The following is a 25,417-nucleotide window of genomic DNA, read 5'->3' on the forward strand; positions in this document are numbered from 1 at the left end:
TGTCAGCTGTGACTAATTTATATGCTTGATTGAAGGGTAGCTCTGTATTAACTCATAATTGGAAAAAAAAATCTTAAAGAATAGTTTTGAAACAATTATAAATATTTACTTCCACCACAGAAAAGGGGGGAAAAAGCACATAGCACATTAGAGACAATATAGCTAACAAGATATAAATGGGCTGCAATGGTATTTAATGTGGAAAATTTCTATGGGTCTCATTTCTTTACACTGGGGACTGAATCCAGGGCCTATTACATGATGCTATGTATATTACCTACCACTGAAGTATACTCTTCACCCCACAAATTATTACACAGTACTGCTGAAAATTTCTTCTCATACCAAATACTTGCATACGTGAACTGTATATATGTGAAGCTGTTTAAAAAGCATGCCTGCCCTCTATCCACTAGATGCCAGTGACAACTCCCAATCTCCACTGATGACCTGAGACACAACCCAATGTACTCTGACAGGCAATATTTGTCTTTCATATTTATTTATTGATTGATATGTATTCTTAAATAATTTCCAATACTGTAACATTTCCACTCAAAAATTAACATCCAAATTACAGAAATTCAGTTTTCCTTCTGAATTTCCTTCTGAAGTATGAAAGCTGGAAGTTTTGCAGAAGCACTTTATAAAGATTTAACTTAGTCAAGATGTTCAATGAAACTGTGTGCTTGATAAAGCAATCTCAATTTATTGGACTTTCTCTGCATGACTGTTTTTATTTCCTATAAACTAACATGATAATAAAAGATGAAAGCACAGGTTTCTCTTCTGTTAACTGTGCAATGTAAAAGCACAGCTAACTTCTCTCAGTTTATAAAGTGAATTAGCTACACTGGGTTTGCACTGTAATGTAAACACATCATGCGTAACGGTTCAACAGAGTATTTCTCACTTGCATAAACTAAAAAGGAATAGAGATGGGAATAACTCTGCTCTCTTCAAGTAGTTACATTTGTCTTAAATCAGTAACCTTCTATTAGTGGCTTCCAAGGCCATCTTTGGGGGTCATGTTCACGTGAGGCTCAGGGTACATGAGAACTCAAAAAGAAAGAACATAATGGAGAAAGAACTTTGTGTGGGCTCCTAAATGTAATGATCATCATAAATATCCACATCTACTATAGAGCTGAATTATATGGTCACACACATGGTAAGGAGAGACTACAAAATGCAGGATGCATCCTACTAAAAGGAAAAAAAAAGCCAGTCTGTATTATGCAGATTTTAATATGACTTCCTTGATACTTGATGAGGTGTACCTTCTCATAGTACTTCCCTACATTCATTACATTTTTAGGATGTCTCCCCTGTGTGAACTATCTGATGCCTGGTGAAGTTGGCTTCTGGTAAAAGAGTTTTCCACATTTAATATATTCATAGGATTTCCCCGCATGTGAATTCTCTGATGCACATTGAGGGATGATTTATGGAAGAAAGTTTTTCTACATTCTTTACATTCAAATCGCTTCTCATTTTCATGAGTGACCTGATGCCTGCTGAGGTATGATTTCTGGTGAAAGGCCTTTTCACATTCTTGACATTCATAGGGTTTCTCACCTGTGTGAATTCTCTGATGTACAGTGAGGTGCGACTTACAGTAGAAAGCTTTCCTACACTCTTCACATGTATATGGTTTGTTACCTGTGTGACTTCTCTGATGCACAGTGAGGGATGATTTATGTAGGAATGTTTTCCTACATTCTTCACATGAATATGGTTTGTTACCTGTGTGAATTCTCTGATGCCTGATGAGGCTTGACTTCTGATAGAAGGCTTTCCTACATTCTTTACATTCGAATGGTTTCTCACCTGTGTGAGTTCTCTGATGCATACAGAGGTGTGACTTCCGATGAAAGGTTTTTCCACATACATTACATTCAAATGGTTTAACACCAGTGTGAGTTTTCTTGTGTACAGTGAGATTTGATTTACGGTTGAAAGTTTTCCTGCATTCTTCACATGCATATGGTCTGTCACCTGTGTGAATTTTCTGATGTATACTGAGGTGTGACTTAGAGTAGAAAGTTTTCCTACATTCTTCACATGCATATGGTTTGTGACCTGTGTGAGTTCTCTGGTGTACAGTCAGGTCTGATTTACAGTAGAAAGTTTTCTTGCATTTTTTACATTCATAGGGCTTCTCACCTGTATGAGTTCTCTGATGTATAGTGAGAGATGACTTATGGAAAAAGCTTTTCCTACACTCTTTACATTCATAAGGTTTCACACCTGTGTGAATTCTCTGATGCCTGTAGAGGTGTGACTTCCGATAAAAGGTTTTTCCACATAAATTACAACCATAGGGTTTATCACCTGTGTGAGTTCTCTGGAACCTGCTACAGTTTTGCTTCTGCTTAAAGTTTTTTCCACATTCATAACTTTCATAGGCTTTTGCTCCTCTGTGAATTCTCTGATGCACATTCAGTTGTATCTTCTGACAGAAAATCTTCTCACATTCATTACATCTATAGGGCTTTTCTCCTGTATGTGTTCTCTGACGTTTTGTAATACATGAGTTCTTAATGAAAGGTTTCTCACAATCACTACATTCAAATTTCTGTCCTTTCTGTATTTTATCATGTTTGGTAAGTCTAGACTTTTTATAGAAAGTTTTCCCACATACATTATATGTAGAAGTTTCCTTCTTTTCCTGAGTCAGATCTTGAGCAGTATGTGTTACTTTATTAAAGGCTCTACCATATTCACTGACTTTACTGGTAGTATCTCCCACATGAAACCTCTTATGTGTCCACAATGCCTTCATGCTAAAGGCTTTTTCTTGTCCACAATATTGAAAATGCTGTTGCTCATTCTGAATGTTGTTATGCTCACGATGTCTGAGGGCCTTTCTAGTTACATTAAGACCATCAGGTTCCTTTCCAGCTTGCATCTCATCAGGCTTACTAGGGAGATGGACATTCTGCCGCACATTAAGCACCTTTAACCTCGTTCCTGAAGAGTTTCCATTCTTTATAGTCAGACTTGTAACATGGTTTGAGCTCACATTAAATATTGTTCCTATTTTAACTCTCTTCTCAGTTGATGTACTGGTGTTGGTAATTACGAGTTGCCACAAATGTCTCTCTTGATTTTTTTGTCTGGTCTCATTCAGAGTATTTGCTCTTTGGACATCTAAAATGATACAAAAATAGGAATGCTCATGATCAACACCTAAGTATTCCTTATGAAATACAAACATAAAGTAAGTGCCTTCTTACACTAATACTGATTCGTGATGTATGAATTTTGTCTCTAATAAATGTAAGAAATTACATTAATAATTACAGTGTCAACTCATGTTACTTTGTTGCTTTAGGTGTATTATTCTTTTGAAAAATGGAGATATATTAGTTAAAATATTCACTTACTGTCTAGCTATAGGTTTAAGTGTAATGATTTTTCACCTGCCATTTATTTTTTCTGTTCTTTTTCTCTAGTTCTTTCTTACAATAGCTATGCATATAATCTCACCCTAGCTTCTTTCAGATCTCTAAGGGCAAGGTTTTCCTGGATTAGCTACATTTGGGTTGTCTATCACCTGAGCAGAAATATAGTTTAGAAAAAGGACTAGTATCTATGTGTATTTAGTTTTTACTCTTTCCTGAGGAACTATAGTAGAAACTTCTGGCATTTTTCCAAATGCAAATTAACTCCCATCCACACCAGAAGAAGATAGCTTACTCCAAATTCATAATCAAATCTATTCTATGCTAACTGGAGGCTTAACAAGTTAAGGAAGCTCCAATCCACCTTCTTGCTGGACTAATGGTTTGGTTATAGAAACTAAGTTGTACCCACCATCTATGAAATGCATTTTTCTGGATTCTTTCAACATTAAGTGTTAGCATTCTCCGCCTAGATCCAGGTATATGCAACCCTGTTTGGTAAGTTACTTGCTTCTGAAAGCTTATATTTTGTGTTTAGAGGTCTGCTGTCATCCATGTTCATAAAAGGAGTCCACTATACAAATCTATTTTCTTTGGATGATTTCCACAGATAAGAGGAAATGCTAGCTACAAATTCCACCCACACACAGAAATCTGAATCTTTCAACATGAAATTCTTGCTACACTTGGCATTCATACCCAAGATCTCCTGACTGTGCTATGGAGTTCAAGATCACCCCTTTCTATGCTCCTGTGCTGATATTCCTCAACTTCATGAATTCTAAACAATTCCCTAGATAACTGACAGAATAAATATGATTTAAACACTGGTATTTATTTGATTATAATGATGACCTCTTAACTGGGTTTTTATATCTATCTCTGTGATATATACCAAATTTGGAAAATACTAATCTCAAACCAAATGATTAATAATCTTAAAACTGCCTTCCCTTTCAACTTTTCCTAAAATAAAACACTGTATTTTTTTCTTTCTCACAAATATTCTTTGTGGTCCTTATTCCTCTACCAAATATTATATATTTGTTTCACTTTTATCTCTCAATAGAATGTTGAAACTTAGTTTCCAGAAGCTGTTTAAAAAGGGGATGCATTTGTTTCATAATTACTATCCCACAATTTAAAAAGATCAGTTTCTAAGAATAAATACCAAGTGCTGAAAGAACTAACTCTGAACAAATGTCTTGGGGAGATCAGGGACAGAATGGATCACGTAATGGGCTATGAAAATTGAGTAAGGAAAACTGAAAAATTCAGAGGAAGTACCTAACAAACAAAAATGTCTTCAACAGGGATTAGATTTTTAGTAAATCTAATGAAATATGTATTAACAAAAAAAGGAAAGGGGAGATGGACTTACATGTGAGGGCTCTCTTTTTAAACTATATAAAGCAAATGTATGATGCATGAGATCACCTGTGCTCAGGACAGGGACCTAAGGGAAAACTGGTGAAAATCACTCAACATGGCCAATATCTAATGAGCTCTCCTCAACATGGTCTTCCAGTAAGCATTCACTGACCTCGGCAGTTCCAGTTCGCAGCTTTTTCTACCATCCATGGCCCAGAGCCTTGTTCCAACTTGAAAATCACCTCAGGTTTAGTAATGCAATGACCTGTTAACAAGAAATAATGTCAAATTTGTGCCAAACTGCTATGCCAAGTATGCCAAAAACATGATCTCCAGCTCAGGAGCTGTGTGATGATGAGACCAATCTGAACATTTTGTGAAAGAGCATTTACACTCACATTCTTCATGGACTGGGATTAAACTGCTTGAGAAACAAATCAAAATAAAGACTCTTAAAAAGCTTAAGGAAACACAAAAGTATTTAGGCAGACAATACAATGAAAACAGGCAATTCATGATATACAGGAGATGATCAAAGAGGTAAGAGGTCATAAAAAAAAAAAGAACTAAATTAAGGAAACTTTAAAAAAATAAATAAACACCACAAGCTGAAACCCTCAACTGCAGAATTAATTACAGGAATCAATCTCTGATCTTGATGACAGGTATTTTTAAATAACATGGTCAGATTTTCAAAGGGGAAAAACATTAAAAGAACGACAAAAACTTTGAAGATTTTTGATATCATTGAGCAAGCAAATGTGTGCATAGCAGGTGGTCCAGAAGAAGAGAATGGACACAGGAACAACAAAAATTCAATGACATGAATGGTAGAAACTTTTTTTTTTTTGTGATACCAGGGTTTAAACTCAGGGCCCTGCACTTGCTAGGCAGGGACTCTACCACTTGAGCCACTCTGCCGGGCCTTTCTTGGGTTGGTTATTTTTCAAGATAGAGTCTCTCAAACTATTTGCCTGGGCTCACTTTGAACCACAATCCTCATGAACTCTATGTCCTGAGTAGCTAGGATTACAGGCATGAGCCTGGTGAAAACTTCTCACTCATGGTAAAGATATAGACAACCAGGTCCAAGAAGCTCAAGGAACCCCTAACATATTTGACCAAAAGAGGCTGGGCATTTGTGGCTCATGCCTATAATCCTAGCTACTCAGCAGGCAGAGATCAGGAAGACTGCAGTTCAAAGCCAGCCTGAGGCAAACAGTTTACAAGACCTTATCTTGAAAAGCCAAATACAAAACCAGGGCTGCTGGAGTGGCTCAAGTGGTAGAGTACCTGCCTAGGAAGCCTACCAAGTGTGAGGTCCTGAGTTCAAGCCTCATTACCATCCACCCCTCCAAAAAAAAAAAAAATGCATCAAGTCATTTATTTAAAACAAACAAAAAAACATGCAAAAAAACTTCCAGCCAAGAATACTATTCCCAGAAAATTTATCCTTCAGAAACAGAGAAGTAGATTTTTCAAGTGAAAACAGAGTTCATCATCACTAGACCAATCCTAACTAAAATGCTTGAGTCCTATACTCAAAGTTAAAGGGTAACTACCACCATAAAAACATATCAAAGTTTGAAAGTCAATGGTAGAGCAGATATACAAAAGAGAAAGAGAATGAACCCCTATCAATATAGAAAACCACCAAAGAACAAAAATTAACACAGAAAGCTGGGAGCCAGTGGTTCACGTCTATAATCTTAGCTACTCAGAAGGCAGAGATCAGGAGGATCACAGTTTGAGGGCTGGCAGAGTGGCTCAAATGGTAAAGCGCCTGCCTACCAAGTGTGAGGCCCTGAGTTCAAATCCCAGTACCACAAAAAAATTAACAAAGATATAAAAAGAATACACAAAGCAATCAGAAGAAAATGAGAGTACATATCACTTCATCAATAATAACCTTTAAATAGACAGATTAAAATTCTCAATAAAAGATAATATACTGACTGGAAGAATAAAAATAAATGGCATACTATCTAAAATAAAATGACTTTACCAGTAACAACAAAAATGGGCTGAAAGTAAAGAGATGGGAAAAGACATCATGGAAAAAAAGCAAGCAGGCAGAAGCACCTATACTTATACCACATAAAATACATTTTATAACAAAATTTGCAAAAAGAGACAAAGAGCATCACTATATAATAATAAAAGGATCAATTCTGTAAGAATAAATGGCACAATTGTAAATATACACACATTCAATGATGGAGACTCCAACTTAATAAGCAAACATTATTAGATCTAAAAGAGGTAGACTTTAATACGATTAATACCTGGTGAATACAACAACCATTATCATCAATGGACAGATCATTCTGACAAAAAAAATAAATAAACATTACAGTTAAACCACACTGTAGACTAAACAGACTTAACAGAAATTTACAGAACATTTCACTCAACAGCTAAAGAAAAAATATGTCTCATCAGCACAAGGGATATGTTCCAAGACAGGCCAAATGTTAGGTCACAAAATAAGTCTCAACAAGTTTAAAAACAAAGGAAGGAACAAACCAAAAAATGGACGTCATCCCATGTGTCTGCTCTGACCACAATGGAATAAAACTAGAACTTGACATTAGAAATTACACAAATAAATGGGAAAAGAAAATTTGGCCACAGTGGGGACTGAGCCCAGAGCCTTAAGCAGACTAGGCAAGCACTCTAGCACTTGAGCCACACCCCCAGCCATTTTATTTGTATTTTGTTTTTGAGACAGGGTCTCGTACCTAACTATAACAGTACCCTTACCCAGGCTGGCCTTGAATTCACAATCTCCCTGCCACCACCTCCTGAGTAGCTAGGAATGTAGACATATGCACCCATAAACCAAGCCCAAATATATGGAAATTAAATAACATTCTCTTTAATGATCAATGGGAAGAGGTCAAAACGCATTTAAAAATTTATTGAAACAAATGAGTATTAAAACAGACCATACACTAGGTGCTGGTGCCTCACGCCTATAATCCTAGCTACTCAGAAAGCAGAGATCAAGAGGATCACAGATCAAAGCCAGCCCAGACAAACAGTTCTCGAGATCCTATCTTGAAAATACCCAACACAAAAAGGGCTAGCAGAGTACTTAAGTGGTAAGAGTGCCTGCCTAGCAAGCATGAGGCCCTAAGTTCAAGCCCCAGTACCACCAAAAAAAAAAGTAGAAAAGTATATAGCAGTACTTCATCGAAAAAAAAAGAACAGATTTTAAACAACCTAATGTTGCAACTCAAGGAACTAGAAAAGCAAAATAAACCAAACCCAAAGTGGAAGAAAATAAAGATCAGAGCAGAAATGAAGAACATTGAGATTGAAATATATACGTGTGCATAAAGGATCAATAGAACAAAAAGGTTTTTGAATGGATGAAACTAACAAATTTTTACCTAGGCTACCAAGAGGAAAAAAATGGAAATGAAAAAGAATACATCCCAAGTGATACCAAAGAAATACAAAGGATCATTAGTGAATATTATGAACAACTGTAGAAGAACTAATTAGAAAATCTAAAAGAAATGGATAAATTGCTGGGCATATATAAACTACCAAAATTGAACAATGAGAACACACAAAATCTGACAAATAAAAGTATTAAGATTCAATCGGTAATAAAAAGTCTCCCAAAAAAATAAAGTTCAGGACCAGATAAGTGTCATTGTTAAATTTTTACCAAATTTTACAAGAACTAACACTAATTCTCCTCAAATTATTCCAAAGTATTGAAGGGGAGGGAATCCTTCCACAGACCAGCATTATCCTGGTATCAAAACCAGACAAGGGACAGGTGAAGTGACTAAAGTGGTAGCATGAGAGCCTGAGATCAAACCCCATACTGCCAAATAACAGACAAGGACACAAGAAAAAACTACAGACTAGTATCTCCAACGAAATTCTCAACAAAATACCAAATAAAATCCATGACTATATAAAGAAAGACTATACACCATGATCATGTGTGACTTGTCCAGAGATACAATGATATTAACCTATGTAAACTGATAAGCATAATTCATCATATGAAGGATTACAAACCATATGAACATCAAAAGACACAGAAAGACACCTGATATAATTCAACACCCTTTTATTATAACACTCAAAAAATTCAGACATAGAAGGATAGCCCTCAACACTAAGGGTTACATAAGACAGACCCACATCCCATACCTTAATGAATGGGGAAAACCCTGAAATTATTTCCAGTAGACCTGGAACAAGACAAGAATGTCCACTTTCACTACTCTTATTCAATACAGTATTGGAAGGCCTAGTCATAGAAATAAGACAAGGAATCAAAATAAAGTTCATCCGAATCAGAAAGGAGGTCAAATTATCCTTACTTGTAGACTACATGATTTATATACAGAAGAACCAATAGACCCCAAGAAAAACCTTAGAATGGATAAATGATTTCAGAAAGATTGCAGGAAACAAAATCAAGATACAAAGATGAGTAGTGTTTTTATATATAAATAATGAAACTGCTAAGCTAGAAATCAAGACACCAATTTCCTCATAACAATAAAATAATTACTAAGAAGGATGACAGACTTCTACAATGAAAATTATAAAACACTGATGAAAGAAATTAAAGAGGACACAAACAAAGGAAAGACATCCCACCATCATGATTCCAAGAATAGTTAAAATGTCCATACTACCCTAGGTGATTTACAGATTCAATGTAATCCTCATCAAAATACCAATGACATTTTCACACAGCTGAAAAACAATTCCTAAATGTTAAGCACAAAAGATCCCCAGTCAAATCAATCTTGAACAAAAAGAACCTAGAGTCATCACATACTACAAAGAGACAGTAATCAAAATATCATGGTACTGACATAAAAGACAAATAATCCAATAGAATGTAACAGAGAAACCAGTAACAAATCCATATATTTACAGTCAACTGATTTTCAAAGGGAGCAGAAACATACATTTAAAAAGGAAATTCACTTGCCAAGCATGGTGACACACACCAGTAATTCCAGTCGCTTGAGAGACCAAGGCAGGAGGATTGTTAAGTTTGTTCAAAGTCAACAAGCAATTTGGCAAGATACTATCTCAAAAAAAAAAAAAAAGTAGCTCTCTTCAAAAAATGCCAGGAAAACTAGATAACGATATGCACAATAAAGGTATAAGATCCTCTATCTCTTAACATACGGAGAAAGCAAATCAAAAACCTGAAGCTATAAAACTACTACCAAGGGAAAACACTTCAGGCCACAGATCTAGGCAAAATTGTTTTCTGGTGTTTTGGCTTTTGTTTGTTTTTGAGACAAGTCTCCCTATGTTGCCCAGAATGGTCTTGAATTCCTAAACATGAGTGATGTTTCTGCCTCAGCCTCCTAAACACATGCCATCATGCCAGGCAGAGATTTTTAAGAGGAACTCAAAAGCACAGCCAACAATGGCAGAAATGAATGGAATTACATCAAACTAAAAATCTTCTGTTCAGAAAAGCAAACAATCAACAGGCATGTTGCAAACTATTTACCCAACAAAAGATTAATTTCTGGAACATATAAGGAACACAGACAAGTCAACAGCAGAAAAACAAGTAATCTGATTAAAAACTGAACAAATGATCTGACTAAACATTTCTTCAAAAGTATAAGAATAAATGTTCAACGTCACTAATCATCAGGGAAATGCAAATAAAAAACACAGTGAGATACAATGATTATTACCAAAATCACACAAAGTAACAAATGCAAGGATACAGAGAAACGAACACTCTCCTTCCTACACTGCTGGTGGGAATATGAAATAGTTTAAGCTATGAAAAACAATATAAAGGTTCCTCAAAAAATAGAAATAGGGATTGGTGGAGTGGCTCAACTGGTAGAGTGCCTACCTAGCTGCATGAGTCCGAGTTCAAGCCCCAAAACCAAAAAAGAATATAAACAGAACTACCACATTATTATGATATAGTTTTCACACCAGTGAAAATATATATAAACACTCAAAGGACATGAAGTCAGCATTGTGAAAGAAAGCTGCACTTACACATTTATTATAGTGCTATTCACAAAAGCCACAATATGGAATCAACCTAGGTATCCACCAAAAGATGAATGAATAAAGAAAATGTGGTATATATGCATAAGGGAATATTACACAGTCATTAAAAAACAAAATTATTTCATTTACAATAATGTGGATGGAACTGGAAGACATTTTTGTTAAGTGAAAGATACAGAAAAGATAAATATTGAACATTCTCACTTATATGCACAAGCTAAAGATGACCTCAAAGAAACAGAGGAATAGTGGTTACCAAATCCTGGGAAGGAAATAAGGGAGGGATGGATGGAGAAAATGATAGTTAACACAACAGTGCAGCTAAGCAGGATATAGCACAGAGGATAACTATGGTTGAAAAAAATTAAGTATTTCAAAATACCTAACACAGAGGATTTAGGTTCCAAATATAAAGAAATGGTATGTCTGAGTTTGTTCTTTCCAATTACTGATCATTACACATTTTACACTGTATTAAAATATCACACTGTAACATTATACCCCATAAATAGGTATACATACTATGTGTCATTTATACATACATACACATATGTGTATACGTGTATTTATATTAGCATTAAAATTTAGAAGTGGTTCCTATATTTACCAACAAAGAAGGTGCTTCTCAAAAGAACAGTGGGGACTTTTGCTCACCCAAGGACACCAGGCTGCTGTAGGTCTCCAACATCACATCCCTGTAGAGGTTTCTCTGAGCATCATCCAGGTCCTGCCACTCCTCCCAAGTGAAGTCCACAGATACATCCTCAAACGACACGAACCCCTGTAATGAAACATTTCACCTCAACCAAAGCCTTTGACCCTGGGACAGAAGAACAGAAACATGGAAGTGCACACTACTGTGTGAACACGTCTTAAGGAAGATGCAGCTTGATTTGTGTTCTATATGAGAGTGGATCATGCTTGTATATTAATTTAGTAATTCAGAAAAAAATAAATTTTAGAATTTCCCTTAGAGATTTAGAACTGTCCTTATTCCTACCAAGAACAAGATGAATGAAATTATGCCCTGAAAAGAGTTGTAATCTACCCTGAAGGCTCAAGTACAAACACTTTTGAAATAATGTATTAAGATAAAGAAAGCACATATCCAGTGTAGAAAAGGTAACGAAGTAGAAAAACAGTATCATCAGGTTATGTTTCAATGAAATGAGAAAGAGGTTCAGATCTTCTATATGAATGTGTGCTCATGAATCTGAAGCAAAAGAAGTCAGGGTGCAAGAACATAAAGAATGCAGGTCAGATTAGTGGAACCTCAAGTAGGACCACATCTAGGTGGATACTCGTGGGCTGTGATGAAGGCAATAAACATATTAAAGTAAATGACAACCCAGTACTTTTCCATTTATAAATTAAGCCTATTTCCAGTAACTTAAATATCATGCGCTTACTATTATACTACATATAACTATTATTGTGTTCCCAAAATACAATGTGCAAACAATGAGGGGGTCAATAAAGTGATAAGTTACTTCAACAGTTCTACATTTTGAAAGTCATCCTATGACAGGAAAATAGAAAAGGACTTAAGGGACAGAATAAGAAGGGAAGAAACTAGGGTAACACATGAATACACAATACAGAATACAGAATTCATCCTTTTAGAAAAGGGAGGAAAAAAGCAGAACTATAATTTGGTACTAGTTTGTTGTTGTGCATATGGCAAAAATGTTTGCTTCTAAGCTGTCTGCATGGCCAGTTAGGTAAAAGAAACTGGTGCTGCAAACTAAATTTTGGTGAAAAGAACAATGAATATGGATGGACAGACATTAGACAGATCTTACACATACTGTGCTTGAAGTTTCTGTGATCAAATATGTGAAAATGTCCTGCTGGTAGCTGGATATATGGTATAGGGTTCAGAAGAGATCTGAAGGGAAAATGAAAGTTTATGAAGCACAGAACCTCATGGATAGTTGAAGCCATCAGAGTAAAATGGCTCAAAGAAAATGTAGGAAAGTTGGGAGTCAGTGGATCACATCTATAATCCTAGCTCCTTGGAAGGCTGAAATCAGGACTACAGTTCGAGGCCAGCCTGGGCAACTAGTTTGTGAGACCAGAATAACCAGAGCAAAATGGACTGGAGGTGTGTCCCAAGCAGTAGACTGCCTGCATTGCAAGCAAGAAGAAGCCCTGAGTTCAAACCCCAGCCACACAAAATAAGAAAACAGAAAAACCTAAGAGCTTGAACGGAGACTAAAACCAAGGAAACACTAACATTCAGTGACTGAGGAAAATAAATAGGCCATGGAACTAGGAAAGGTGTATTTTATTTTTGTGGGACTGGAATCTGAATTCAGAGCTTCAGGTTCTATCACTTAAGCTACACCTCCAATCCAAGAAAGATATTTTAATGATTAGTCCAGGAATAAAGAAAAGTTCACCTTAATACTATTAATGTATTTCATTGAATTCATAGCTCTACGGAAAAAAACCCTGTGATCATCCACATACAGATGGTGGTATTTTTAAAAAACATGACCCCTTTATAATGGAAATTCTCAGTTAAATAGAATTCAGGACTTTCTTCACATGATAACATATGTCTCTTAACCTAAAAGGCAGCATGATAGCTGAAGAGAAAACAGAGAAAGATAAAGTTGCTCCATCTTTTCAGGTGTGCTGGTACATGCCTATAATCCCAGCACATGGGAGGCTGAGGGAAGGGCTGCAAGTTCAAAACAAAAAACACACACACAAAAAAAAGATGTTCCATCACCGTAAATATTTAGCACCGTCTAAAATGTATTATCAATTCAAGTGAAAAGAGAAAATCAAAAGTGACAAAGATACAAGGTACTGGTGAGTCATTCCTGTAATCCTAGCTATTCAGGAGGCAGAGATCAGGAGGATGGCAGTTAGAAGTCAGTCCAGGCAAAGAGTTCAAGAGACCCTATCTGGAAAACTCCCAACACAAATAAGGGCTGGCAGGGTGGCTCAAGTGGTAGACTGCCTGCCTAGCAAGCATGAGGCTATGAGTTCAAACCTCAGTACCACCAAAAAAATTTAAAAAATGAAAAAGAAAATTACAAAGATTATGATTTTCTTATAATTTATATCTAAAAAACAGGAGGATCTCCTGAAAACTATTTAAATTGACTCAATAAATTAACACACTATAAAAACTAGCATTAAATTCTTCGTATATATCAGAATTTTCATAAAATAACAAAAACACCAAAACAAAAAATGACCTAACTATACATTTAACAGCAAAAGTATGCAAGTATATAAGGGGATAAAAAAGGTTAAGGATGTAAAAAAGAACTATGTAAATAAAAAGACTACCATATTCGTGGACAGTAAAATTCTACATAATAAAAATATCAATTCCCCCTTGTTAGCAAACTATTTAACATATTTATGGAAGTACATAGACATGGACAAGCTGATTTACAAGTTCTTATGGAAAATTAAGCAAGCAAAAATAGTGTGTTAGAACATGTTTCTGTTCTCCCAAATTGAGGTCCCTCCCTGTATTAGTTGGCTTGAGCTTCCATAGTAAATGCCATAGCCTGAGTGGCTTAAATAACAGAAATTTTGTTTCTCACAGTTCTGTAGGCAGAGAAGTCCAAAATCAAGTTTTTAGTCCCTTTTTTTAATTAGCATATAATAGTTGTTCAGGGGACTACATCATGATATTTATGTATGTGCTTATATCTTAATTAGATTCATCCCCTCCATTGTCCTCCCTCATTCCCCCTCTCCCAATTCTTAGAACAATTTCAACAGGTTTCATTATTCTATGATTCAGTCCTTGATGAGGTCTTCCTTCTGGCTGGATGGCAGCCTTCTTGATGTGTGCTCACACAGAGGAGAGAAAAATCTCTCTCCCTCTTCTTATATGCTATGAAGATATCTACATCAATTCTATGAGATTAAGGGTTGGGAGTTATGTCTTCACTTAACCACAGTAGCTCTGACAAGTCCTATGTCCAAATACAGTTACATGTGGTTTCAGGGGTAGGCTTCAATATGTAAGTTCTGAGGGACACAATTCACTCATAGCATTGTCATTCCTATCTCTGATGAAAGATTAAATACCCCCTTGCAGTGAAGCTCAAATAAGCAAGCTTATAATCCTACATTTGCTTTGGTTGACCAATGGCATTTGAATAGATACGTGTTCTAAGCAGAAGCTGTAAGAACTATGCACACGTCATCATGTTCACCTTCTGCCATAAGGACTAACAATGTTACATAAAAAAATAACCTTCTAGCTGGCACTGATGGCTCACGCCTGTAATCCCAGCTACTCAGAAGGCAGGATTGCTGTTTGAGGCCAGCCCTGGGCAATCAGTTCATGAGACTCTATCTCGAAAAAACCCATCACAAAAAAGGGCTGGTGGAGTGAGTGGCTCAAAGTGGCAGAACATGTGCTTAACAAGCATGAGGCCCTGAGTTCAAACCCCAGTGCTACCAAAAACAAAAAAAACCCAGAAATCTAATGAAATAGGCCAAGGTAGAGGAAATTATAGGACAGATTACAAGGAAAAGGCAAATAGCGTGTCTTAAAAGTAGCATGGTGTCTATGGTAATGACAAGGTGTTTTGCCAGATGAACTACCTAAAGGAAAAGATGAAATTGCAACAAAATTTATTGCATAGCCATTGGAGTAACTGGAAAAAAACCATAATGGCAGCAAAAGAATTAAGCAATTCCTCAAAAGTCAAACTGCTTGCAAATTTTTGCATTTTGTCAGAGGGCACTCTCCACTTTACACACAGGTAAAGTGAATAAAAACTGCTGCTTTACTGGCTCTGTATGATAAAGAGAAAAGTTTAGGGTTGAGAAGACAATCAGAATTTTAGGGTGAAGAGGTTACTCTTGGAAGAGAGAAAGCCAAAAAATACAATCACCTATATTTGCACAGAAAACCCATCAAAATATTTGGCTGAATACTAAACCACATGTATAAGGTAAATCTCAGCAATCAATAGAAAAAGAAGCCACTGAGAGCTAAAAGAAATTAAGAATCACCTAGTGGTCATTGCAAGAAATGCTGAGTTTGGAATTTGAGTCCAAACAATTAACTACTTCAGGTAGAACAGAAATTACTCTTTTGACAAATGTAATCATATCCACAACCCCTACAACATATATATGACTTACAATGTCCAGGACAAAATTTAATATCACATACACATAAAAGAAACAGGAAAATGTGACTCACCTTCAGGGGAAAACTGAAAAATAGAACCACTAAAAACAAATTGTACTTAACCCAGATTAAAGAAGTAGAAAAGATGATTAAACCAAAATGAACCAAGCCTTGTATGCACATATGAATAATGAAAAAAAAAAAAGATGATTAAACTATCTATAAATATTTTCAATTAAAGATAAATAATATTGTCAATGTCAAATAATGGCTCTGCTTTTAGGAAAATATGAAAATATAGTTTATTCTAAACAAAATGAATGCTCTAGTTCCAGGTATACAAATTCAAATTGCTTTGGGTATTCTAAGAAGACAGGAACTGTAACAAGTTTTAGTAAAAATGGAACAGGTCAGGCACTCATGGGCTCATGCCTGTAATCCCAGCAATTTGGGAGGCAGAGATCAGAAGGACCAAGGCTTGACGCCAGCCCGGGCAAATACGTCCAGACACAAAAAAAGGGCTGGCAGAGTGGCTCAAGTGACAGCGCACCTAACTAGCAGTTATGAGGCCCTGAGTTCAAATCCCAGTACTGCAAAAAACAATTTAAAATTTCTGTTAAGCTTAGTGTGAGGGGAGCAAATGGCAGAGTGACTTTGAAAATATGAGGGGAGCAAATAACAGAAGAATGTGAAGGGAGCAAATGGCAAAAGTAACTTTGTCTTAGATATGTGAGACAGGAAGCCATCCTTAAACATAAACACCTAAAGAGAAGTGAGGAGCAGGCCTCTTACCAAGATAATAAAATACAGTAGTCTTTCTCCTAAATAAGGGAGACAGAGATGCATCTTTGAAAAGAAACATTCCAAGAGATGAAAACCAGGCTCTTCAAGGAAAGTAAACCAGCAAAAAATGTCTCACTCAAAAAGATCACAAACAGTAGTTATAAAGTATAAATGATGGCCCTCAAGGGTAGGACGACTGACAAGACCCTACCAGAATGTCCAGTTCAGTAAGAATGGAGTGGTCAGGTGATCAGGTTCTGAGAGAAATGAATTAAAATGATATCCAATCACAAACTAGTTTCAAGGAAAAAGAAGAGGATTTTAGTCAATGAGAGCCCTTTTATCATCTTCTACACTTCTATCATTCTTTGGCTTAGCTCTTTCACCAGTGAAGGTGTTTTGCTATCCTTTCAGTACACTTTGTGATTATTTTACTCTTAATTCCTGGTCAAGCTAATAATCAACTTCACCAGGACATGAACTCAGGATCAACAATTCCTGTTTCATTCGCAGCAGATTGGAAAAGTCAAAAGAAAAAAATGGAATTTGAAGACAAGTCAGTGGATATTTTTTAATCTTTATGAAAGAAAAATGGATAGAGTTTAGATACCAATGTAGCAATATAGAAGGAAAATTCAGAAGGAAAAGAGAATAAAGGAAACATAAAAAATATGTTTAGAAACGGTGTCTAAATCCTTCCCAAAATTTGTGAAAGACATCAATTTGTAGATTCAAGAAACTCAATAACTTTCAGTCAGAATATAAAAAACTACTCTATGCAAATCCCAGCCAAACAGATGAAATTCAAGATAAAGAGAATACCTTTAAAGAAGCCTCTCCCAAAAAAAACAGCACAAAGTACACTGCAGTACAACCATACAAGATAATGTCTGACTTATCACGTGAGGGGGAAGGGGAAATGGAATTTCTCTAAAGGCTTGAAATAACCCTTCCATGCAAAATTCTTTATCAACTAGTATCTATTTAATACTATATCTTATTATGAGATAAAAGAAACTTCGCCAAAAATGGATTACCACAAAGACAGTAATAAAAGAATAATACACCAGGATGGCATAATTATAAATGTGTGTGTGCCTAAAGACAAAGACTCAGAGAACATAAAGAAAAAACACCACAAAACAGGGAACTTAAAAAATCCACAATCACAGTTGTTTAATTAATATTCTTTTCTCTTAGTGATTTGCAAATAACCAGCCAAAAAATTCAGTAAAAACACAGATATGAATAAATTTTAGAAGTCCCAATGGATGAGATGGAATTAGCAATGAAAGAGGGAGAGAGAAGCAAAGAGAGACAAAGAGAAGCATGAGGAGGGAGAGGAAGAGGGACAGAGAGAACCAGAAGAGCCTCAAATATTTAAGAATTCAATACGGTAATCCTCCCTAATTCACCACTTGGTTTTACTCAGTTTCGGTTACCCACTGTCAACTCTGAAGGCTCAATGATGCAGGATCCCTTGAAAGAAATAATCCTCTCATTTATTGCCAAAAGTCAATAGTAGCCTATCAACGTATAGAAAATACGTAAGGATGCCTACAGCCAGGCACTGGTGGCTCTTGCTTGTGATTTGAGCTACTCAGAAAGAGGACCGATTAGGAGGATGGAGTTTCAAAGCCAGCCCAGGCAAATAGTCCATGAGACCCTATGAAAATACCCAACACAAAAAAGGCCTGGTGGAGTGGCTCAAATGATAGAGCATCTGCCTAGCAAGCATGAGGCCCTGAATTCAAACCCCACTACCACAATAAAAAAAAAGAAAAAGAAAATCATGACATAAGCTACTACATGGATAAAGCCTGAAAACACAAAATAAGCCAATCTAAAGAGGACAAATATTATCTGAAGCCACTTCTGTAACATTCTTATAGTAGATAAATTTCATAGAAACATAAAGTAAAACCTTGATCCCCAGGACATGCAGATTTAGAAACAGGGATTTACTATTTCATGTGTGGGGTTTTATTTAGGGAATTTTCTGTAGACAGATGGAAATAGTTGAAAATTATTTGAATATTCATAATGCCACTAAATGGTACACTTATAAATGGTCAAAATGTTAAATTTTACCTTATGCATAATCACAAAAAGAGGTTTGAAGAAGTAGAGCAAGATGGTAGCTGAGTAAGTTCCTCTGATGATCATCTCCACACAGACACAAGCTTAACATCTATTCAAACACCAAATACCTTCCCAAGAACAGTACCTGCTTTTAATATGACAAAGTAAAAAAGATGAATTGAAAAAGGCAGAAGTACTTCAATTAACAGTGTAAGTACCACATGATGAGGAATAGGAAGAAGAACAGTGTGGAGATAAAGCAAATGGGAGAGAGATCAATTACCTAATAAGAAAAGCCAGTAACAGACAATGAATAGAATGAATTTCTGACACAAGCCTGAAGTCACAAGCCTGGAGTCCCTATGCAGCATGCAAACCACAAGTGAGTAGTTAAGGCAGGAGGGAGGAAGAGTTTAGTATTTGAAAGAAAAACTGAGAGTCACAGTGAAGGTGACAAAAGAACAAGTTCTAGAATGTAGAGAACAGAAAGCTAACAAATTTTGTTGGACAACATTGCCATGGCATTCTCAGGTGCCTGAGTCTCCTCTGCATTCATCTCATTGTCAACTCGTGTTATCCGTGGTAACGCCTCACCACAAATTATATCTCTTTTTCTTTTTCTTTTTTTTTTTTTGGTGGCACTGAGGTTCAGGGTGTCACGCTTGCAAGGCAGGTGCTCTTACAGTCTGAGTCACTCCTCCAGCCCTATTTCAATAATAGTCGTAGATGCATTTGAACTGATACCCTTATTCTAGACCTGGAACCATGGAGCAGAGGGCAACTGCAGCACAAGATACAGAAGAGAATACTAAACACACGTACACAAAAGCATAGAAAGACACGAGACTCATTAAAATCAACAGATTTCCCTCAAGTAAGCAGATATGCGTGGCAATTAAAAACGAGATACAGCTTGGTATAAAGACTTGGTAATTTCTCATTAGACTGATAAAGACATTTCACAGACTAAGTGAGTAATCCTGAAGTTTACAGGTATTTTGGAATTCACCCATGGTAAGAAATATATCTTATATTACATTCCCGTGCACACCCATACACACTTGAAAAACTTAAACAAAAATTAAAGCAAAATTATCTTTACAAAGTGTATTACTCTCTGAAGTGATGTTTTACATCATGTTCTATTTCAATTACAAGTAATTATAGAGCTGGAGACAAATCGACAAACAGGGCTGAGGGTAGAGCTCAGTGGCTGAACATCTGCATAGCATGTGGAAGCCTCAACACCACAAAAGACAAAACAGATATGTGAATACATGTGCACAGTCTAATTAGGGAAATTAACATTAAAATCAGCAGATAGCACTGCAAACTCACCAGGATAGTGAACACAATGACAACAAAGGCAAAACAAGAACATCAACAACAACAAAAAACAGACTTAGTGATCATAGTTCCTGGAATCATCAAACACTGCTGGTGGCAGAGTAACTTGGTTGAGTCACTTTGGAAAATGATTTCATAATAACTTCTCAAATACACCCTACAAACCATCAATTCTACTCTTACCAAGAACAGAAACACACTAAAAGACTCCGTAAGAATACTCTATCAGTACGGATTGGAGTAGAAAAATAGTAGTTACCACTGCAGACAAGACAGCAAGGGCTTTTCTGGGGCGTCTCTAATGTTCCATTTCTTGACCTAAATAGTAGTTGAACGGTGTGTTCCCATTGCAATAATTCACTATCTTATATATAATTTTAATGTTTCTCCTGTTTTTGTTTGGCTCAATAAAATCAACTTTATTAAATAAAAAGACAGCAAAGGAAAAGGATTATAATAGGAAGCACTTTGGAATAACAAATATTTTAATTATGTTGACTGTGGTACTGGTTTCATGGATATACATGTGTTAAAACACAAAAAGAATATGCCTTAAATATCTGCACATTATACCTTAATGGAGCTGTTTAAAAACGTAGGATGAAGCTAAAGCTGAGATTTAAAAAAAAGGAACATACACTTTTAATATAAATAAGAGATTAAGACTTCATTAGATAGCTAGGGGCATGGCTCAAGTGGTAGAGGGCCTGCCTAGCTCAGGACTAAGGTTCTGAGCTCAATCCCCAGCACTAGAAGGAAAAAAAATCATTAGATAATTATAATTTTTAATAGTTAAGAAAAGTCAAGTTTTATAAAAGAACAGTAAAGGAAAGAAAACCATGAAAGCAAAAAGATACTGCCAGGTGCCACTGGCTCATGCATGCTAGCTACTCAGGAGGCAGAGATCAGTAGGATTGGTAGTTCATGAAACCCTATGTGGGAAAATACACAACACAAAAAAGGATAGGTAGAGTGGCTCAAGTGGTAGAACTCCAGCTGAGCAAGCATAAGGCCCTGAGTTGAAACTCCAGTACCAAAAAAAAAAAAAAACTGGCAAATTTTATAATGAAAAAACTATATTAATTATATAGTATATATGATTATAATATATATTATATATATAATCATGTTGCAGTTAACCTTGAGGATACATTCTGGGAATACATTTGTCAGATGATTCCTTCACTGTGAAAACATCACAGAGTTTACTTACACAAACCTAAATGACACAGACAAAAACAATACTAAAATTCACCTGGGAAGTTATACATTGTACTTGTATGTGTTTATGTGTGTATACATATATGTTTGTGTGTGCATAAATATGCACATATATATATATATATATATAAAATTAGCAAAGAAACTTGAGTTATAAGAGCAACAGGAATGGCTATCATTACCTGAAACTAACGCATATTACAAAGCTATAATAAAGACCAAGGAATCATAATGCAAACAAAATTCACTGATGAACCATATAAACGTATAAAATGTTCTACTGTTAGAACAAAAAAGAATTATATAAATACAACCTTATCAAGAATAACATTAAATGTGAATGGATTAAACAACCCAATCAAAAGACAGATGTTGGGGTCATTCTCATTCTCTCTCTAGAGATGACCTGCTTTCAGTCTATTGAAAGTATATTCCTTTCCTAATAAACTTTACTATCACTTTAAAAAAACAAGACAGATGTTGGGGCTAGGAGCATAGCTCAGTTGATAAGAGTTCATGCCCAGAATGTACTAGGCCGATTCCAGTCCCCAGCACCAAAAATAAGGTTATACATTGTTACAAGATATTAAGAAAGTTGATATTGGAAAATACAGCAAAATAGACAGCTCCTGAGTCTCCATCCATGGACACACAGAATAAACATCTACTCATGATTTAAGGTCCTCTGAGATAAAGCCATAAATGAGTGAGAAACTTCTTATATACTGGGAAACAGAGAACATCTACATCAAATGAGCAGAAAAGCTGAGGAAAAAATTCTGCCTTGAGCAAAGTTCCATTTACTTGACAAAGAATCCTCAACACCTAGTAGTACACCCTGAGGAAAACTTAGGACCATACCTAAAGCACAACTCTTAATTTCCCTGTGGTCTGAATCTTAATTTCCCTAGTGCTGCAAGAACAGGACCACACACACACAAGTCTCAAGACTTGGGAGACAGTGGTGGTTTTTATAGGGTCATCCAAGTACTTCCTATTGGTTTCATCCAAAGATGCCAGTCTCTCCCTAGAAGGGATTCGCCAGCATATCTATGCCTATTGCTATTGCTGACAGCTGGACTTTTATCTAGTCTCGTTGGAGGGTTAAGACTGAAAAAATATATTCTGACAGCCTAAGTGGAGGTCAGGACCTTCCAAACCTTCTTCCCAAGCTCATCCCACCTGTAACTCCAGGTATGCCAATTCCTCCTGCAAGTGGTTCAGGCTCTAAGTGACCCAACTTTCACATCTTCCATTCCAGGGACTAAACCTCCAAACTCTGGGACTAAGGGACTGGGCACATGCAAATCTCACTAGATCAGCCAACCTAAAAAATGATTTTAAATAGGTATGCAAACCCCGTCCCCAGGAGTGCAGAGAAGCCTGTATTAAAAAGCACAGACTCCTGTTTATTCCTAAGAAAAGTTGGCAGCACACTCTTCCAGAGACTACTTGATGGCCTGGACTTTTAACTAACTTGCGCCAGGAATTAAATGAAGCAAAAGGCTGATCTACAGTCTGAGCACAGCTCTTGGAAAAGCTTTATCAAAAACGTGAAAAACAATGTTCCAGAAGACATGGATATGGAAAAAAGGGAACCCTAGAATACAATGTGTGTATGTGCCCAGTCTGGCCTCAAACTGCAACCCTTCCAATCTCCGCCTCCCAAGTAGCTAGGATTGTAGGCGCAAGCCACAAGAGCCAGGCTAGGACAGTCATTTTGAAAACAGTATGAACCTCTTCACAAAACTAAAACTTTCATACAATCCAGCAAACCACAACTCTAGGTTTCCATCCAAAGGAATTAAATCACAATGTTGAACTCTGAAGTTCACAGTAACACTACTCCCAATAGCCAAGATATGCAAACTGAAGTGCCTTTTAGAAGAGGGGAAGTAAGGTGATTCCTCCCAGCCCCAGGGAACCTAGCTGCTCTAAGAGGCTCCATTCCCACACCTCAGGCTGCTCTCTAGGACAGCACCCAGGGGCTGACACTCCTAGACACTCCAGAGATGTGGCAGCTGTGGGCACCTGGTGATAGGCACTTCTGATACCCAGGACCAGTAAAAAACTGCAGGGTGGGCTGACTCCTCACCCAGTAAAGTCTCCAAGTGGGAAGTTCGACCAAAAGACATTTAATAAGGTTTCTGTGCTAGAAGAAGACAAAAAGACAGGCACAAAGATTTTATTACAGGGAGTAAAATGACTCTTCCATTTTTCCTTTCATATGAAGTGTTCACAAACACAAAATAAATCCTTTAAAAAGCTGCCATCCAGCACTTGGGGAATCACAAAACACTAAGTCCCTGTGAAATATAGTATGGAAAACTAACAGTTGATAATGTCATGGAAAAAAGTTGTTCAGGAATGCGGGCAGAGAGATGTAACTTTAGGAATTTATTGCCAGGGGCTGGTGGAGTGGCTGAAGTGGTAGACTGCCAGCCTAGCATGATGCCCTGAGTTCAAATGTCAGTACCAAAAAATATATCAGACCTAGAAGAAGCCAGGCTGGCGAGACAGAGTTTGAGATGCAGCTTCCCACACATTTAAAAAATTAAGGAGAATTCCAGTGACCACTCAGGGAAAGTGAGGGACAGGGCCCTCCGGCTCCCAGCTCCTCTGATGCAGGAATCCCTCACACCGAATGGGATTTCTCCTCTGATGACCCTCTGGGTGGTCACCACGCCACCTGGGCAGACTCGGGGCAGGCAAAGGGAGCCACAAAGAATGCTCCATTGACGACAGGACAGGACGGAGGGAGTCCCGGCTGCGAGCCCAGCCCCAACCCACAGCCGGAGCGAACCGAAGGCCCAGCTGCCACTGAAGAGAACTCCGGCCTGAAGACTCCAACGCAGAAACAAGGAAGGTCCGGTCCCGCCACTGCCGGTTCCCGCCAGTTCCCCTCCCCCATCTCGGGACGTGAGCCGCACACTCACCATTTCTGGTTTGTGTGTACTCCGTATGGCTCTCCAGGCACTGGCTAACGGTAGGACCACGAAAACACCTCGGAAACACGTAGGCCGCCACACTGAGCTTAGCTACGGATACCAAGATGGCGGACCACAGAGACAAAGACCCGCGAGATTGTGAAAACCCGCCTCCGCTTCTCAGACTCTGTGTCTGATTGGATATAGCTTTAGGTCCCGCCCCCTAGCGCCATGAATGACAGTAAATGGCGTCAACCCAGGACTGAATAAGGCCAGACTGGGAAAGGAGTATTCGCAGTTTTTTAAGGCAGGACTTCCTCCATAGGGCTATCATTCCGTCCAGGAAGATCTTAGCATTTAACTTTGTATGAAAGGACATATCAATTTATAAGTTACATATATGGGTATATATCATTCACAAGTGGAAAGAATATAATGACATTTATTTGAAAATTTCTGGTAATTTTCCTGGGTTCTGATCTTGTTAAGAGGACTGCTTGAGTTTTGAACAGGGAAGCAATCCCCCAAAGTGCAGAAATGTCCCAAGCAAATAAAATATAAGGCACAATTGTAATTTTAAATTTTCTAGCATTCACATGTTAAAAATTGAAAGGAACAGGTGAAATTGATTGCAATAGCACAGTATATTGAAAATCTTATTATAATATGTAATCAATATAGTTACTAGTGAAGTTTATATATATTTGGCACAAAATCTTTAAAACTTTCTATTTTAAGTCTCCAGCACATCTTAGTTCAGAGCAGCTACATTTCAGCTCTGAAAGCTATGGCTCCCCTGACTTCAGGGACATGAAAAGCCTGAATCATTCCTTTTTATATCAGTGGTGAGGGGACATCCTTCCTTGATAAGGGGATTCCCTTACCAATATTTCTCAAGCTGGAGGAGAAGGGTAGTGTCCTGAAGAGAGCAGAGGGCTCCAAGAAGGAATGCCCAAAGGTAGACCACTCTTTCCCACCTGCTTCTAGGCACAGGCCCATCCCCCTTCCAGAGATCAGACAGCAAACAAAAGAAGATGAGTTCCCAGGAGTCTTCAGATCTGTTCACAGACTTGACCACAGAATTTAAATAAATTAAATTAATAATTTAGAACTTTAATAAACTT

At 37.1% G+C, this 25,417-nt stretch overlaps 1 protein-coding gene across 1 annotated transcript; it reads right to left on the reverse strand.

Annotated features, from left to right (window-relative positions):
- Positions 1-485: 485 nt before the first annotated feature.
- Positions 486-24,455, reverse strand: LOC109700474 (uncharacterized). Its single transcript, XM_020185666.2, has 4 exons — positions 24,303-24,455; positions 11,469-11,595; positions 4,951-5,043; positions 486-3,153 (listed from the first exon to the last, which is right to left on the reverse strand). Exons 1-4 carry the CDS (start codon positions 24,303-24,305, stop codon positions 1,307-1,309), a joined length of 2,070 nt encoding a protein of 689 aa, XP_020041255.1. The 5' UTR covers positions 24,306-24,455; the 3' UTR covers positions 486-1,306.
- Between the last annotated feature and the right edge of the window lie 962 nt (positions 24,456-25,417).

Source organism: Castor canadensis, chromosome 15 (assembly GCF_047511655.1).
Source record: "Castor canadensis chromosome 15, mCasCan1.hap1v2, whole genome shotgun sequence".
Classification (NCBI taxonomy): domain Eukaryota; kingdom Metazoa; phylum Chordata; class Mammalia; order Rodentia; family Castoridae; genus Castor; species Castor canadensis.

What these genes read in the sequence shown, in the direction of transcription:
- LOC109700474 (XM_020185666.2), bottom strand. An exon ending in CAGCAGCCTGGTGTCCTTGG is followed by an intron (nt 5,044 to 11,468) that starts GTGAGCAAAAGT and finishes TCTTGTTAACAG; the next exon opens with GTCATTGCATTACTAAACCT. An exon ending in TGCGAACTGGAACTGCCGAG is followed by an intron (nt 3,154 to 4,950) that starts GTCAGTGAATGC and finishes GTATCATTTTAG; the next exon opens with ATGTCCAAAGAGCAAATACT.